At 35.3% G+C, this 16,909-nt stretch overlaps 1 protein-coding gene across 4 annotated transcripts in view; it reads right to left on the bottom strand.

The window, feature by feature from the left end:
• MAP4K5 (mitogen-activated protein kinase kinase kinase kinase 5) overlaps window positions 1-16,909 on the bottom strand; it is a 109,992-nt gene that overhangs the window by 30,935 nt on the left and 62,148 nt on the right. For all 4 annotated transcript variants that reach the window (XM_049612803.1, XM_049612804.1, XM_049612806.1 and 1 more), the window contains 5 exons: window positions 14,273-14,404; window positions 11,816-11,878; window positions 9,693-9,774; window positions 8,547-8,663; window positions 3,384-3,462 (listed from right to left, as the gene is read on the bottom strand). In XM_049612803.1, coding sequence (XP_049468760.1) covers window positions 3,384-3,462; window positions 8,547-8,663; window positions 9,693-9,774; window positions 11,816-11,878; window positions 14,273-14,404 — 473 coding nt within the window. The remainder of the gene's footprint in view (window positions 1-3,383; window positions 3,463-8,546; window positions 8,664-9,692; window positions 9,775-11,815; window positions 11,879-14,272; window positions 14,405-16,909) is intronic.

Below are 16,909 nucleotides of genomic sequence, written 5' to 3'. Positions count from 1 at the left end.
AGAGATCTCTTTAAGTCTTTGGTTGAATACTAAGTTGCCCATAAGCAAACACGAGATTATACAAAGTACGTCAAAAACAGCTAGCAGAGGAGTGCTGAGCTAAATGCAGATTCTGGTGATCGCACAGTACCAGGAAAGATAGTTGAATTTCTAACCAGAGGAAAAAGCCTGCTGAATATCCTGGTAAAACCTGTCACAAGCCTTAAAAGGATCAAGCTGACGTACCACTTAAGAAACTCTTTAAACACCTTTTGGATAAAGAGGACCAAATCCAGACACTCAGTGTCGCACCACAACGTCCAAGATATAATAAAAAAATGACCAGACGAGAAGCAGAATAGAAACCATAACCAGTTGGAAAACAGATACAATCTTCAAATAAAGGAGTTCCCAATACAACATTCCAAGTTTCCAAAACAGGCCTCTGGGTCAATTTTCATGGTATTAGACCTGATATTCACTCTTTCATACACATCCCTTTTTTGTAGTGTCACATTTCACTTGAACTTTATTCTTTTCAAAACCCTCTAACTCTTCTTGGGGCACCTGGGTGGCTCAGTTGGTTGAATGTCTGACTCTTGATTTCCGTTCAGGTCATGATCTCACTGTAAGACTGAGCCCCACGTTGGGCTTTGCACTGACAGTGTGGGCTTGCAATTCTCTCTCCCTCTCTCTCTGCCCCTCCCCCAGCTCACACTTGCTTCTATCTCAAAATAAATAAAGCCTAAGAAAAAACCCTGTAACTCTTCTTTTCCTTTGTTTAATGAGATGTTCCATAGTTCCTCTGGTGTATGTTTTCCTTCACTGCAAGGCGTCAAGAAACCTGACTTTGCTGGACTACACATTTATCCTTGGTTTCAGACTAGGCCAGGCTCATAATAATTACTATGTCCACTAAAAATACACAGAAAGGATGCTTATACTAGTGATAATAGCCCCAAACTGGAAACAAATCAAATGCCCATCAACCAAAGAATGGATAAATTATGATATGATCATACAATGAAATATGATTACTATGAAAACAATGATTGCTATACATGACATGAATTACTCCCACAGACATAATGTTGAGCAAAAGAAACCAAGCAAAAAGGGTGCATTTTGTATATCCTATTTATCTGAAGACCCAGATCAGCTAAAAACCAATCTATGGTGATAAAGGATCAGAACAGAGATTAGCCTGGGCAATGGAAAGGGCAAGAGGATATGAAGAAAGAAGGACATCGATTGTAATGGAGCATAAGGAAAGGAGCCTTCAGAGATTCTGATAATGTTCTATATTTTTAATCCCCAGATCAAAAATCAGTTTCATGAGTGTATACATATATAAAAATTCATCATGCAGTACACCTAAGCATTTTACTGTATGTAAGTTACCAGCTCAAATTTTAAACATGAAACAAAAAACTAAGAATAGAACTAACTAGGTGTATATAAAATCTATTAAACAAATAAAAACAAAGCTATAAAATACTCTTGATGGACACAAAAGAAGATTCAAGAAAATTTAAAGATAAATCACCAATAAAATGACCTTCAACTTTACCAAATTTTTTCTGGTACTTAAAGCACAGAGCTTACTCCACGAAGACATTAGTACCCTGGTCATTCATGAAAGAACTAAGCCTTGAACTTACTTACCTCTGAAAAAGCCTATTTTAAGTTAAGAAGACAGACTATCTTATAGGTGTCGACTCTCCCAAAGTTAGTATATGACCTTTTATGAGATCTCAGTAAAAACACTGAGAATTTTTTTAACTAGATACACTGATTCTTAAGTTTATGTGGGGAGAATACAATAGCTAACTATCATAACAGAGGTGGGGGAGGTAGAGTGAGGGGAGTAGGAGGATAATTAGTCTTAACGATTTTAACAGGTATTATAAAGACATAATAATCAAATTATGCTATTCGCACATGACTAGACATAATAATGCAATAAGAGAATTTCTGGAAAGAATCCAAAAAAATATATGGTCATTTAGTACATCATAAAGGTAGCATGTCAAATCCATTAGTAAAAATATTAAGTTTTTAATAATTAGTATTTAGACAAATGGGTAGTCATGTGAAAAGAAACTAAAATTGAATACAAACTTCATGCATCTTACCAAATAAATTAATACTGTATATCAACTATTAAATATTATAACAGTGAAATTGTAAAAATACAAGAAAAAAAATAATAGAATTCTTTTATAACCTTAAAATCAGGAAGGCCTTGCTAAATATGACACAAAACCCAAAAGTCATAGAAGAAAATATAGATAAATTAGACTATATTAATTGAATATTTATACAAGCCATTGAAGATGGCTTTATAATGGAAGAGCAACTTTGCTACTTTTCTGTACGGTATTTGAAGTCCAGAGAGTTACTTGGGATTATATAAGAAGATAGCATAAGAAGTATCAGCAATCTGGGATTAGCAAAGAGATAAGATCTCCGGTTACTGGTTTAACTAAGAAAAGGCCTGATTGAATCAACTGATATAGGAAGGACATTCTAACTCCCCATTGACCTAGATTTCCAAAGCTGTATACAGAAAGCTAGAAATACTTGGTTTAAGAAAACTTAGACTTCAACAAAATGTTCATCTACAATAATTCTAATTAGTCTATACATTTAATAAATTATATTCCTTCATTAGGGTTTATATATCTTATTTTATTGTAAACTTCTTTAAATCTTTTTTGAAACAAGTATACATTTAAGTCAATATACCTAGAACTTCTTTGCAAATCTGTTCTTCTAAATTAATGTGGCTAAAATGACAAACATCATTGATACCAAATATTTGTCAATGACTAATTTACAGAATAACAATCAATTTCCCCTTTTAAGTAGACATTTTAGAAAAGATACACCTCTCCTAGTAACCTAAAAAAACTGAAACCAACCCAAATGTCCAACAATCGGAAACTATTCAACTACAGTGTATCAACTCAATGAAAAAAGGAGGGCCAGACTAGTGTATGGGAAATGCTTCTGTGTTCAGTAAAAAATTTATGCATAGCATAAATTCAGCCATGTAAAAACATACATGGAAAAACATGGAGGCAATTAACAAAAATATTACCTGTGGGTTGGTGCTGGGTGATGAAATTATGGGCAATGTTAATTTTCTATTTTTTTCCTCTTACAAATTTTCTACAATGAACATATATTACCTCTGTAATTAGTAAGTAAACACCATTTAATTAAAAAATAAGAAAATTCCATTATAAACCAGAAAAACAACCTCTATTTTAAAGGTATTCTGATATGTTAAAGCATGTAGCCTCAGTTAGTCTGAAATTTTATTATTCCAGTAAGACCCACGAGAACACCCAGCTCAACCCTCCGAGACCACCAATTGAAAATGTATACCAAACACATACAATTTATTTCTGAAGCTGTCCGTTCAGCTCTGGCATTCCTGTTTGTAGATCTAATGGTATGACGAATGATTGCATGGGGCTGTGAATATAAGCATAATATACACACTTTAAAAAATTTCAGTGATAAAGTTAAAAGGTCAAACTTTTTAACTAAATGATCATTTACTGACAAACATGACTACCTACTAATAAATTACGGGATAAACATAAACAATACAATGAACACTAACATATTTTAGGTTATTCACTTATTCTATGTTTATACTGTATGAAATATTGAAAAGATGCAAAGAAAATCAGAAATCTTATCTCCAAAGAGTTTATAATCTAGAAGTTAAGACACACAAATACTTAATAAGATTAGAAAATGGTCAATGCCATTGATTAAGATGGTTACTATTAATGCCCAGATGAAAAAGAAATGACTTCCACCTGAAGGGGTATAGAAGTTCTTCATGACAGAGCTGTAATCTGCTCTAGGCCTCAAGGACAGTAGGTAATGGATGTGCAGCAGTGTGGGAAGCATTCGAGACAGCAGAGAGAATATGAACAAAGTGATGCAAGAAGAAAAGGAAATGGTAGCATTTAGGTGAACTGGAGTTGGTTATTATTTGGTGAAGATTAAGGGATGAGGTGACAAAGCTGGACAGACAGACTGGGGATGAGCCAGATCACGAAAGGCTCTGAATGCAAGGTGAGGACTCTCAATTTTATTTTCTCAGCAAAGAAATTTTTTGGAGATTTTACAAAAAGGGTGTCAGACTTCAGAATAATTGGATAAGTGTGTGAGAAGATATGGAGGGGAGAAACACTGGATGCAGGGAGATTGAGTAAGGATACTGCAGTAAATCAAGTGAGAAGCTTGCTACTTTACACCCTTTGGTACAAGCTCCTGATCTCTTCAAACTATGCCTTCAGCTCAACTGCCACCTACCAAATTTCTAATGACTCACTCAATCACTGATGATGGACAGGAGCTCATATGTTTTTTCCTCTACTTCAAGACCCATCATCATACCAAGGGACTTCAAAAGCCCATTGTTTGGGACTTAAGTTTTCTGACCTCATCTCTAGAGACACTCTCCCAGATTTCAATGAACTCTTGATTGCTAAGATCACACCATGGACCCTCCCATCAGCTCTGACACTTGAACTCACACTATCTTCCAAACTTCTCAGCCTTCTAGCTCACTCTCATTTACTCCCATTACACTGCTTCGTGTTCACAATGGAATTCCAAGTCCATTAGCCCATTAACCTTCTTATTGTCCATCAGCATTTCTCTTTTCTTCACTTTTCTTCTTAACCAGTTTGTATCCAGTGTTCCACAATTTCAAGCAATCTCTTGCCAGTATCCTAAATTCCCTTTGCCCCACTGTCCTTCAGTATTCTGGCATGCCCAAATGACACCTTAGATGAATTAAACTAACTACCTTTGTGTTTATATTGGGGATACAAATCACTACTGGAGGAAAGTTACCCAGCAGACCACACAGAAAATTAATTTCATCTGAGGCTTCAACTTTGCCCCAAAACACTTCACTATAATCATTTAACCCAACCATTCTCCTCAATTACTATTTCACACCTTCTCTTCCCACTCTTCAAGCCCACTCATTTTCTGTCAGGACTTTCAAGACATGATCTTGCCATTACTTCACAAGGAAAACCAGAATCACCAAATAGAAGATAACTTTGAACGACAACCTTCAACTATACTCCTCTCTAGTGCAAGATTAAAGCATTTCATTATCTAAGATCAAGCCTCCCATTATAATCTAGATCTCAGGCTCTCCTCCTTTCTCAGAGACTTTGCCTATTTACCTTGTTTCTCTTGAATCTTTCCTCTCCATCTACTGAATCCTTTTCATAAGCATTTAATCCTGTTCAAACTTACTTCCCCCAGATAAACAATAACTAAATAACTAAATAAATCCCTACCAACTCATTTTCCTCCAGCTACTACTGCTCAGCCTACCTCTCCCTTTCACAACTAAATTTCATAAATGTATTGCTATACTTATTTTCCAAACCACTCTAATCTAGCTTCACCTCTATAATTTGAATATTATCCTTTAAAAAAAGTATTCAAGCACCACCACCTAAATCCAAAGACTTCTTTAACTTATCTTCTAGGCAATATTCTTGTTGAAAACTTCCCTCCTTCTTTTAATGGTCTTTATCAATCCTTTGCCATTCTTCTTAGCCTACTTGATTCTTAAATTTTGGGAGAAATCTAGGATGCTGTCTGAGGCCCTCTCCTGTTTTCTCATTCTACATGCTTCCCTTGAGTGATTTACTCCTTAAGGTATCAACTACTTCTGTACTTAATGACTCCCAAATTTCTATCTATAGTCCAAACTTTTCTCCCCAAGCTACCACCACATATCTAATTTCTAGTGAGACGTCTCCATTTGGAAGTCTATTCAACATCAAAATTACTATACATAAAACTTGAATTCATCTTTATTCCCAAGTTTGATTTTACTCTAGTGTTCCTACCTCAATAAATGGGGCGGCACTTTTATGATCACCCAGCCATTCAAATAAAAATCTAGGAGTACTCTCTTTTCACCCCCCACACTCATGTTTTCATCCAATCTCCAACTCTCTCAGAGAATTCTTTTACTGGTCCATTTTTCTCCATCCTTGTTATACTCCTAGTCTAAAACACCACCATCTCTATCCCAGATGACTTCAAAAGCCTCTTAGCAGATTTTCAGAAATGGAACCACTATTCTGAGGTCATAGAGATCTTTTAAAAATGCACATATAATTACACGTCACTCCTTTACCCTTTAATGGCTTCTACTGCCCTTTGATAAAGCCCAAAAATTTTAACATGGTTTGAAATGGCTAGTGTCTAGCTATGTGACTTTATCTCCCACTATCCCCCTCCTTGTTTTCTGTTCGAACCAGACTATCTTTAGTTCCTCAAGTATACAGTCTTCTCTCTTATCACCAGGCTTTCTTTTTAACATTTATTTATTTTTGAGACAGAGAGAGACAGAGCATGAACGGGGGAGGGTCAGAGAGAGGGGGAGACACAGAATCGGAAGCAGGCTCCAGGCTGTGAGCTGTCAGCACAGAGCCCGACGCGGGGCTCGAACCCACAGACTGTGAGATCATGACCTGAGCCGAAGTCGGCCACTTAACCGACTGAGCCACCCAGGCGCCCCTTATCACCAGGCTTTCTAACATGCGATTATGCTCTCTACTCAAAACAATTCTGCCTGCCCTCTTCCTCTAATTCCAATTTATCCTTCAGATTTTCAACTTACAGACCACTTCTGTAGCAAGTCCTTCTCTGTCCCTAAAATATGCCTCCATAGCATACTCTATATCCTGTTTCATAACAGTTATCACACTTGTGGTATTTCTGAGGTTCCTATGAGACCATACTATAAGTTCTTTCAAGGCAGGGACTGGGTCAATCTCATATGCCATCGTGTCCCCAACTACCTGGCACAAGGACTTCAAGAACTGAGAAGTACAGTGATACCACATTAAATAGAAATAGAGAACTCAGAAGGTAAAGTGGATCTGGGAAGCCCAGCAAAATAATGTGGGGAATAAAAAAAAGAATCTGGTTAGTTATATAACCAGTGAAAGACAAACTGGGGAATCAAATAATATCAATTTTATATTGAAGTTACAACAATTTTAATAATTTTATAAAAATCTTATTACAAGTCTGCAAATGATAATTTAAATTAAAAAATCTATGAATAGCGAGTTTATTCAATATTTTCAGTTAAAGTTCATTTTAACACTCAACAAAATATTCATTAGATACCTACTACAGGACAAGACTATGCTATACAGAAGGCAAGGATTAGTTTTTAAAGATTAGTTTTCAAAGATTATTTAGTGACTATTTCTATTAAACACATACATAGAAATGGTAGCATATTAACTAAAACAATAGGCTTTGGAGTTAGTGCCTTGGATCCAAATAGCTGGTTCCACTACTTACTAGCCATATGATCTCGGGAAAATTACTTCTATTCTTTCTCTGTTATTTCCTCATTTATAAAATGTGGATAGTAACAGAGTATGTTGTAAACTGTTTTGAGTATTTAATGAGTTAACATAAAAATTATCTAGCCTAATACTTGGTACACAATGACTCCCCAATGCGTTATTAGTAGTTATGATGATACTTATACAGTATAATTCAAAACTTAAGAACATAAAGTAAAACATTTCCTTCAACAAATAAATAACACAAAAAGTATGGTCCTATTGTCTTGCCAGAAGTGAAGGTAGAGATATAAAAGGAAATAAAGGCATAAAGAGAAATGAGGACACAATCACAGAAATAAAAAGAAATCCTAAAAGGAGAGGAAGAGACACTGGTGGAAAAGTTCAGCTGTGCTTTATGCAAGCATAGTAGGTACCTGCTAATGGGCAGGAAGTCCCTCATTCATGATTTACAAGTTTTGATGTTAAATATAATATATTCAAAAAGACTTCAGAATATTTTCAGAGAAGGAAAATGTAGGAATAGCTCTACATGTAATAATATATAATTGTCCTGAACAAGTATTGGAAAGGATAAAATTTCTATGGGAACCTCAACATTTAAAAAATATATTTATATTGTTAATAATCTGTATAATAGAGAAATAAAAAATGGCCAATTAGAGAGTCTCTTCAGTGAAAAATAATATGTGCATGTGCTTTGGCTAAACTTTTGTTCTCTTGGTCCAAAGCAATGTTCCTAACCTCTTTTATTTCCTTAGAAATAGATGTACTTTCTCTTTAGAGAAAGATCAAGCTCTCACTACAGAATTTGAGGTTTGGGGAGAAGGGAAAGCACTTCCGGATTTCTGGGAGGGGAAAATGATCTGATTCTAATCTTAGCTACCTCTCAACTTTTGGCAAACCAACTATGAAAAGAAAATGATATAAATGGTTTTAATTAGATTAGTAATCCTAGTTCTTTCCAGAAAAAGTGTCAACCAGTTATTTATGTAATACCACAATTTTTTTTTAAAGTATTACCTGGTAATTATATGCAGGGTAAGTTTAGTTTACATTGCTAATTAATCTTTGTAGCTAAATCTGTTGTAACTAACTTAAAAAAGAGTAAATTAGAAAATAAACATTAAGGCCATATTAAATATTTATTTTCAAATATTAGACTGAAAACCTCTTTACCTCAAAGTCATCATCATCTCCTTCAGTGTAGTGTGCATGGTTGTCTGGATTATTCACTTTGTCTAGCAGTTCAACTGCGAGGGCCCTAGAGAGACCTGGCTGCCCTACAAATGTATGCTAAGTCAAAACAAAACAAAACAAAACTTCATGAATATGCTTTTACATCAATGGTTCATAGAAAATGTTATTTGTACTTTTTCATTCAGTAACTATCAAAAACAAGCATATGGAAGCCTACTAATACAAATAAATTAGAGCACGTACTAGTAAAAGTATCAGAGAGACCATAATTGTATATTATAAAACTGCAGCACCCTTGTGGAGTAAGTTTATGACATGAATCATTTTTTTTTTTAATTTTAAGTAGGTTCCATGCCCAACATAGGGCTTGAACTCATGACCCTGAGATTAAGAGTCACATCCTCTACTCACTGAGCCAGCCAGGCACCCCAACATGAATAATTTTTCAAGTTATCTATATTAGGTTGTAAAATTGCAACCTTGGCTATAACAACTGACATTCATTACTCATGTCACTATAGTGATATATATGCAAATGAATATCACATCATAATAAGAAAAAAGCATGTGTATTCCACATATGCATACATTTAATTCAGTAACATTATGTAAATGTAAAAAGACAGTTACATTTTGATATTTAAATAAAGTTTCCTTAAATTGTTGTAATCATGAACTTTTTCTAAAAATATTTTACAAACACATATACACACAGAACATTCTATATTTACATAAGAAACCGAAAAAGGCAATTAATTTTAGGTGATAGCAACATTTTTAAGAGTTTTCTCTAAGGCAGGGGTTGGCAAACTAAAGCCCATGGGCAAAATCTGGGGCACTGCCTCTTTTTGTGAATAAAGGTTTCAGTATTAAAGCCATGCCCATTCAATTGTACTGTCTTTGGTAGCTTTTGTGCTTCAATGGCAAAACTGAATAGTTGCTACAGAGACTGTAGGGCCCCAAAGCCCAAGACATTTACTACCTGGCTCTTCCCAAAAAGTTTGCAGACCCCTGCAGTAAGAGATCACTAAATTTTTATATTAAAAATCTTAAATACTTTGTTCGAGTGATATGCCTACTTACTGCATTGACTACAGAATATTCCCTATAATTTCAATGACTTACAGTCAGAAGTCTTTCAGCAGTTGGTCTTTTTTTGGGGTTTTTGGTTAGTGCTATTTTGACAAAATTATGGAATGTTGATGACCTTCAAATAAAAAGAGACATGTACAAAAATATTTCACTAATATTAGTTTTTTAATGTTACTAAATAACTTATAAGCAGTTAGAAAGTCTGAAACACATGATTTTTCTTAGGCCTCTTAGCTCTATATAAGCCAAAAAACAAGACCCAAAGAACAGTATACCCCTTGAAAACAGGTGTCAGTTTCATCTATTAAGTAAAATGAAATTAGTTACAAGAAATAGTAACATACCATCTCTAAAAAATACACAAAAAACTAGAAATGGGTATTATAGGATTTAAAATCTAGTATTTATTCTAGGTGCCACTTAGGAATCAAAATGGCTTTTTCCCACGGCTTAATTTATAAAATATATAAATGTTTTCCTATACCAGAAGAATGGCATGGAGGTAGGATTGGTAATGTAAAAGATTATTTAAATCAGTATAAGGTCACTGAATTTCTTAGGAACAAGGGCATCCACATAGCAGCTCTCTTGCAGAGAAATCAAATCACTGCATTACATTTGGTGGCTTGTGGCGGAGATAACGTGGACTCAGAGAGTACCTGAGACTGGCAAAAGTACTCCAATGGTAACAGCTTGTGGTCATTCATTCCTGAATGAATATTGAGTCATTCCTGCCATAAAGCCCTCCAGTTCCAATTGCTTAGGAACTTAGGGTAACAAGAATCAGGAAGAAACTCTTATCAACACAAAAGAATACATCCACAGTAGGATATAAACTCCTTTATTTCCAGTGTGATTTTCCTTTCACTCCTGGCATCATCTCCAGAATGTCCTGGCTCCTAAATAATACTTTGCACAGACAGGTCAATAAAACATAAAACAGTAGTTCAGAACCTGTTTGGGGGACAGGTCTCTTAAAATATGAAACAAGATATGGACTGTCTCCCTAGAAGAATATACATACAGAATTTGGGGAACCCATGTACCTCCCACACCAAAAGATCCATGAAATCTAGATGAAGATTGGAAACTTTTATTTGCATGGTTTCTTTTATTAAATGCATGGGAATACATTACCAGAAAAATAATTTTCAATTTTTATCATCCAATTAAAGATATCCTAATGGACTTTAAGAAAAGGCAAACTGCTTTACTTAGAGAAAGAAGAGATTAGGATGAAAATAAATAGTAAAATTTTGAATATTAGGTAAGGAAGGTAGAGAAAAATCAACAGTGATTAAGTGTCATGGTATCTGGGAAACCTTTTCATATCATGTTCCATAAAAGTTAACATATAATTAACAAGTAACAGAATGCAAGGCAAAGATATAAATCTCCAAATTTTTAATATACCCATTTCCAATCCTTTCCTCACCACACCTCTTACCCAAGCCTCCAAAACACTAAGAAAATGATCAGAATTTTACCAGAGCAGGAGATTATAAAAATCTTTTGGACTGACATGGGCTTGTTCTTATTCCTTGTTACTCTAAGTTCCTAAGCAACTGGAACTGTCAAGAATATAACCCAGATCCTGGCCACAGCTCTGTGAGTAAATTAGATATGTAATTGCAAGTAAACTATTTAAAGGCTCTGGACTTCAGTTTCATCATTTTTCCAAAATATAATTTATTGTCAAATTGGCTAACATAGAGTGTGTACGGTGTGCTCTTGGTTTTAGGGGTAGATTCCTGAGGTTCATCGCTTACATACAACACCCAGTGCTCATCCCAAGAAGCGCCCTCCTCAATGCCCATCACCCATTTTCCCCTCTTCTCCACCCCACCCTCCCCCATCAACCCTCAGTTTGTTCTCTGTACTTAAAAAGTCTCTTATGGTTTGCCTCCCTCCCTCTCTGTTTGTAACTATTTTTTTCCCCTTCCCTTCCCCCATGGTCTTCTGTTAAGTTTCTCAAGTTCCACATATAAGTGAAAATGTATGGTATCTGCCTTTCTCTGAATGACTTATTTCACTTAGCATAATACCTTCCAGTTCCATCCACATTGCTGAAATTCAGTTTCATCACTTATAAGAGAACTGAACCTATCTCCTTTCCAACGGTAAAATTCTATAAATCTATATATTCATTAACTTACCATTTTGTTTTGTCCTTTAGTTTTGGAGGCTGAAAATTACTTTTTGACATTAAGAAGAGGGCCCTGGAATAAAAATTTCAGTTAAAGGGCAATATTAAAATACTTTGATTACCTCATCTAATAATCAGAATGAATATTCTGTAATCCATTTACAAATTACTACATACGTAGACACTGATGAACACTGGTATGGAATATGAAAATTAATTTAAGATTTTACTTATTTATTAAGTTTATTGATAATGTAGTTTTATGTATGTACATATGGATGTATGTTATCTCTATGCCCAACATGGGGCTCAAATTCACAGCCCCGAGATTAAGAGTCTCATGCTCTACAAACTGAGCCAGACAGGAGCCCCTGGACACTAAATTTTTATATTTTAGATAGCCAATAGATATTTCATTTTCTTTCTTTTTTTAATTTTTATTTTTTTTAATATATGAAATTTATTGTCAAATTGGTTTCCATACAACACCCAGTGCTCATCCCAAAAGATGCCCTCTTCAATGCCCATCACCTAGATATTTTATTTTCAAACAAGCTCTTATTCATAAGGCAAAGCTACCAAATATTAGAGAAGAATTTTATCACTATACTTTTAACATATATAACTAATATTATATCTTAGATATAAGCATGTATAGTAATTAAATATCATTCTATAACACAGAGATGATACGTTACTCTAACATTAGGTTGTATGCTTAGTGGAAGATTTGCCTCTATAATTGTCTTGGGTATACAAGCAAATTATATCTACTTCCTAGTCTGTTCCCCTCTTTTGGACAATAACTTTCCAGATTCTCTCATTATGAATAATACAGAAATCAACCTGCAAGAGGACTTTCTTTCAGTATGAATTCACCTTTGACTCATTTTCTAGGGACTCTGGGGGTAGAAGGATGGAAGATTTAAGAAAAGTTCTAAAATGCTCTATTTCAGTTTTCCCAACAAAACCCTTTATAGGTTTCCAAGCAAACCCGTCTTTTTTAATACATTTTTATTTTTTTATGTTTTATTTATTTTTGAGGGAGAGAGAGACAGAGCACGAGCAGGGGAGGGGCAGAGAGAGAGGGAGACACAGAATCTGAAGCAGGCTCCAGACTCCGAGCTGTCAGCACAGAGCCCGATGTGGGGCTCGAACTCACTGACCGTGAGATCATGACCTGAGCCAAAGTCGGACGCTTAATCAACTGAGCCACCCAGGCGCCCCCAAACTCAGTTTTAAATACCAAAGATGTTTATCTTTTTAAAGATGAAATGATTCATATATAAAGTTTATATTCTTACAACTGTGAGGCATTCTTTTAAATCTGCTCTTCTTTAGTCTTTATCTAAATGCTAAGCAATAATTAGGTAATAATAGATTGTTTTTTCACTAATAATCAATTTTCTGTGTTGCTTTGGTTTATGCATGTGTAACAGCTGCCTTTAACTGTTGAAAATTTTTGCTTAACAATTCATTAAAAAATTAAGAAAAAAGATTAATTCACCAACTATTGGACATTCAGATTTTTTTCCACTGTTAACCTGGAATGAATAATTCTTAGCTTTTTTTTCCCTTGGGTTATTTCCTAAGTATAATTTTCTAAGTAGTAGAATCACAGAAACATTTGTACTGCTCCTAACAAGTAACATCCTAAAGGTCTGTACATAATGGCATTCCAACAAAAAGTAGGTATCTTTTAACTTTTGTATCTTTAGTTACTTGAGAAGTCAAATAGTTTTCCAAGTTTCTTTGTATTTGGTACTTGCTCATTAACAGTCTATCTTTTGCCTTCAGAGTCTCTAAATAAATTCCTTATGTATATATACATATATACTAATCCGTTGTCTATCTTGCTAGAAGAATACTTTCTGCACTCTGTTGATTTTCTTTTCAACTTTATACTGTTTTCAACTTTATACTTTAAAAGCTTAAATTTTAGCTCAATTCATTTCAATTCATTTCAAAATATAAAAACACTTTCAAAGGCCATCAAATATTTTTTTGAGAGACAATATACCCTAAAATGTAAATAATAATTATACTAAGCGTAACTACCTATTATCCCTAGACAAAATAAACAAAATCAAAAAAAGAATAGAAAAAAAATGTCACCTACATCCTATCATTTGCTCATAATTCCACTTAGAACAGAAAAAGAAACAATTGATGGAAGAATGTAAAGACTTAAAAAAACTTTACAAATTTTAACTGCTATATCTAGTATGATTAAGGGAGATTTGCTTAATGAAACAGCTTTAAATAGTACAGATGATTCACTCCACGTTGTCTTAGGAAACAACACAAGAGAGCAGGTATTGGGTGCAACTGATTACCCCTAAGTCCTTTACAACACCTTTACTATTTCAACATACTTGAAAATGAGCTGGAAATACTCAAGTTATCAATATTTCATTCTCCCTAAAGACTTGATTAATAACTGCATAATTGTAAATAGTGAGAACACCTCATTGGATGGAGATCAAACATAGGTGGTTGAAGCTCTCCAAGTTCAATTGCTGTTATTCCTACTGCCCAGATATCACAGAGTTGGTTGTAGCCGCCATTCTTTTCTACTGCTGCAACTTCTGGGGCCATCCTAGAAGGAATCAGTGAATATAACATTTTTATTTTTTAAAAATGATATGAAATCTGCTCTTTTTTGTTATATTCACTCAACTTCTAGAGGGAAAGAGGCTGAGAGACATTTACTAGGAAAGACTTAATAAAGACCACATGTATAAAGATATACTCTTTCCAAACTCATCGCTTAAAAATCTTCCATCTTCTCTGAAGACTAGTGCTCTGAGGAAAAATTTGGTTGTCTTACTTTAGTTTCTGTTTTGTGAATCTTGTCATATAATATGGGAAAAGAAAGAATACCTAAATCCCCATGAAGGTCAGAAATGCTCCCAAAGGAGGTGAGACTTGAGAATGAATCAGCAGGGAGGTAAGGTGAGTGAGGAGCGTCAACATTTTAGGGAGACAGGAAAAGAGCACGGAACATCTGGAAAGGTGACAGGACAATGTTACTCAATGTATGACCTACAGACAGGTATGGAGCCATAAGGTGCTTGTTAGGAGTCTATGATAAGTACAGAAACTGAGAGTATTAACTCTTGTCCAAATACATGATCACTTTTTAGTAATTCAGTCTGGGATGAATTTATTTTATAAAAGTTTGAGAGGATTTAAAAAGTATTTGCAAAATGAACCTCAGACATAGGAGCTAGGTAATGAATGCCCTACTGATTATACAATGAAGTTTAGATTTTATTGTGAAAATGCAAGATTTAATTTTGGATATAAACTTGTTCTGAAACTCATGGCAATAGGAAGGACAGTATGAGAGGAGCTAAAACCAAAGTCAGGTGAATGAGTTGGAAGACAATTTCAAAAATACAAGGGAAAAATGATAAATGACTTTTCAAAGGCAGTGGCAGAGGGGACTGAATGAAAGGGGTTGACTGAAGAGACTGATATAAGTATAAAATGCTTGTGGATATTGAAGTAGAGCTATTATCAAACAACTGTGAATATATCTAAGATTAAAGGTCAACTTAGTGGCTGAGTTGGAGTTACCTGTTTGGGATTCAGTGGTTTATAATGATGGCATTTGATTTTATAAAGTGTAGATATTACTAAGGGGAAATATTCTTTTTTTAATGTTTACTATTTTAAAATTAATTTATATTGATATTAAATATCCACACAGAAGCTGTTTTTATAAGTATTTGGATTACACAAAGTTATGTAACACAATATCACTCAACCTAAAGGTGGTTAAGAACATAAAGTATGTATACTAAAAATGTCTGCTATAAGCAAGTACTAAATACATACAAATGGATATAGGGGTAAAGAGAAGAAAATGATCATTACTATGGAACAAAACGACTAAAGGCAAGTCTCAGAGAGGAAAGTTGAGCTGGTACCCAGAGAGAGTATATGCGTTTTATCTCTTCTGCCCACTAGAATCAGTTAGGGGTGGACAGCTGGAGCACCAAGTTGACCAAGAGTGTTACACTTCCTGGCTCAGTGGAAGGCAGAGAGTGATCAATCAGTCTGCCACAGCTGAAGAAAGGCAGAGTGTGTGACACTTTTAAGACAGGGCAGGACTTGAGGGAGAGTTAAGATGGCGGAGAAGTAGAGAACAGGGATTTCTCTCATCCCTCAAACACAGCTGTATTAAGGTCAGAACACTTGGAACACCCAGGAAATCAATAGCGGGAGTGACAGGAAGATCTCCACAGGTGGAGGGAGACAGCTTGGCAGGACAGAGGTGCAAGTATGCGAATTGGGGGAGATAAGAGCGTAGGCATGGAGGGGAGAGAACCACTTCTGTGGAGAGACAAAAGGGAGAGAAAGGCTGTGGAACCACGGTACACCAGAAAGGGGTCCCGGGGAGGTGGGGTGCAGGCTCCTTTAAGACATCGGTGTTGAATCCCAGCTGAGTGCCTAAGAGGCCGGGAGACTGTGGAGCAGGACAAGTCTATTCCCACACTATTCTGTGAGGGCTGCCTGAACAGAGTAGTAAGACACTCAGACAGAGGAGGAAAGATTGGGGTGTCACCACTTTTTTCTCCATCACCAACATGGTAGGGCTTCAGGAAACAGCACGGCAGCCTCCACTGGAGGTGGGACCAATTACAACAAACCCTGCCACTCTGTGCCTGGCAAATGCTTTTGTACTGGAAGGGGACTGACACTGAGGGAACCAGACCTCCTGACCAGCACTGCCACCAGTCCCAGGCACCAACAGACCTACAGTTTTGTATGTTAGTCTGTTTCTCTCTCTCTTTTTTTTTTTTTCTTCTCTTTTCTCTTCTTTCTACTCTCTTTTTTTTCCTTTGGAATCAGGCTCATAGTTTCTGATTTGATTTTTGGTCAATTCTTTATACATATATATATTTCTCTGTTTTGTTTGTTTAATCAGGCTTATTTATTACTCAATTTTTTTTAATACCTTTTCTATATCTCCTTCTTTATTTTTCTTTCTCTCTCTCTGGATTAAGCCTTATAGCTTCTTTGATTCTATACTTGGTCTTTTTTTTTGCTCCTTTCATTTTTCTCTTTGTATGGGATGAGGTTCCCCGCCCTTCCC

This window comes from Panthera uncia (genome assembly GCF_023721935.1).
Source record: "Panthera uncia isolate 11264 chromosome B3 unlocalized genomic scaffold, Puncia_PCG_1.0 HiC_scaffold_1, whole genome shotgun sequence".
NCBI lineage: Eukaryota > Metazoa > Chordata > Mammalia > Carnivora > Felidae > Panthera > Panthera uncia.
This window is presented reverse-complemented; position numbering and strand designations above follow the sequence as displayed.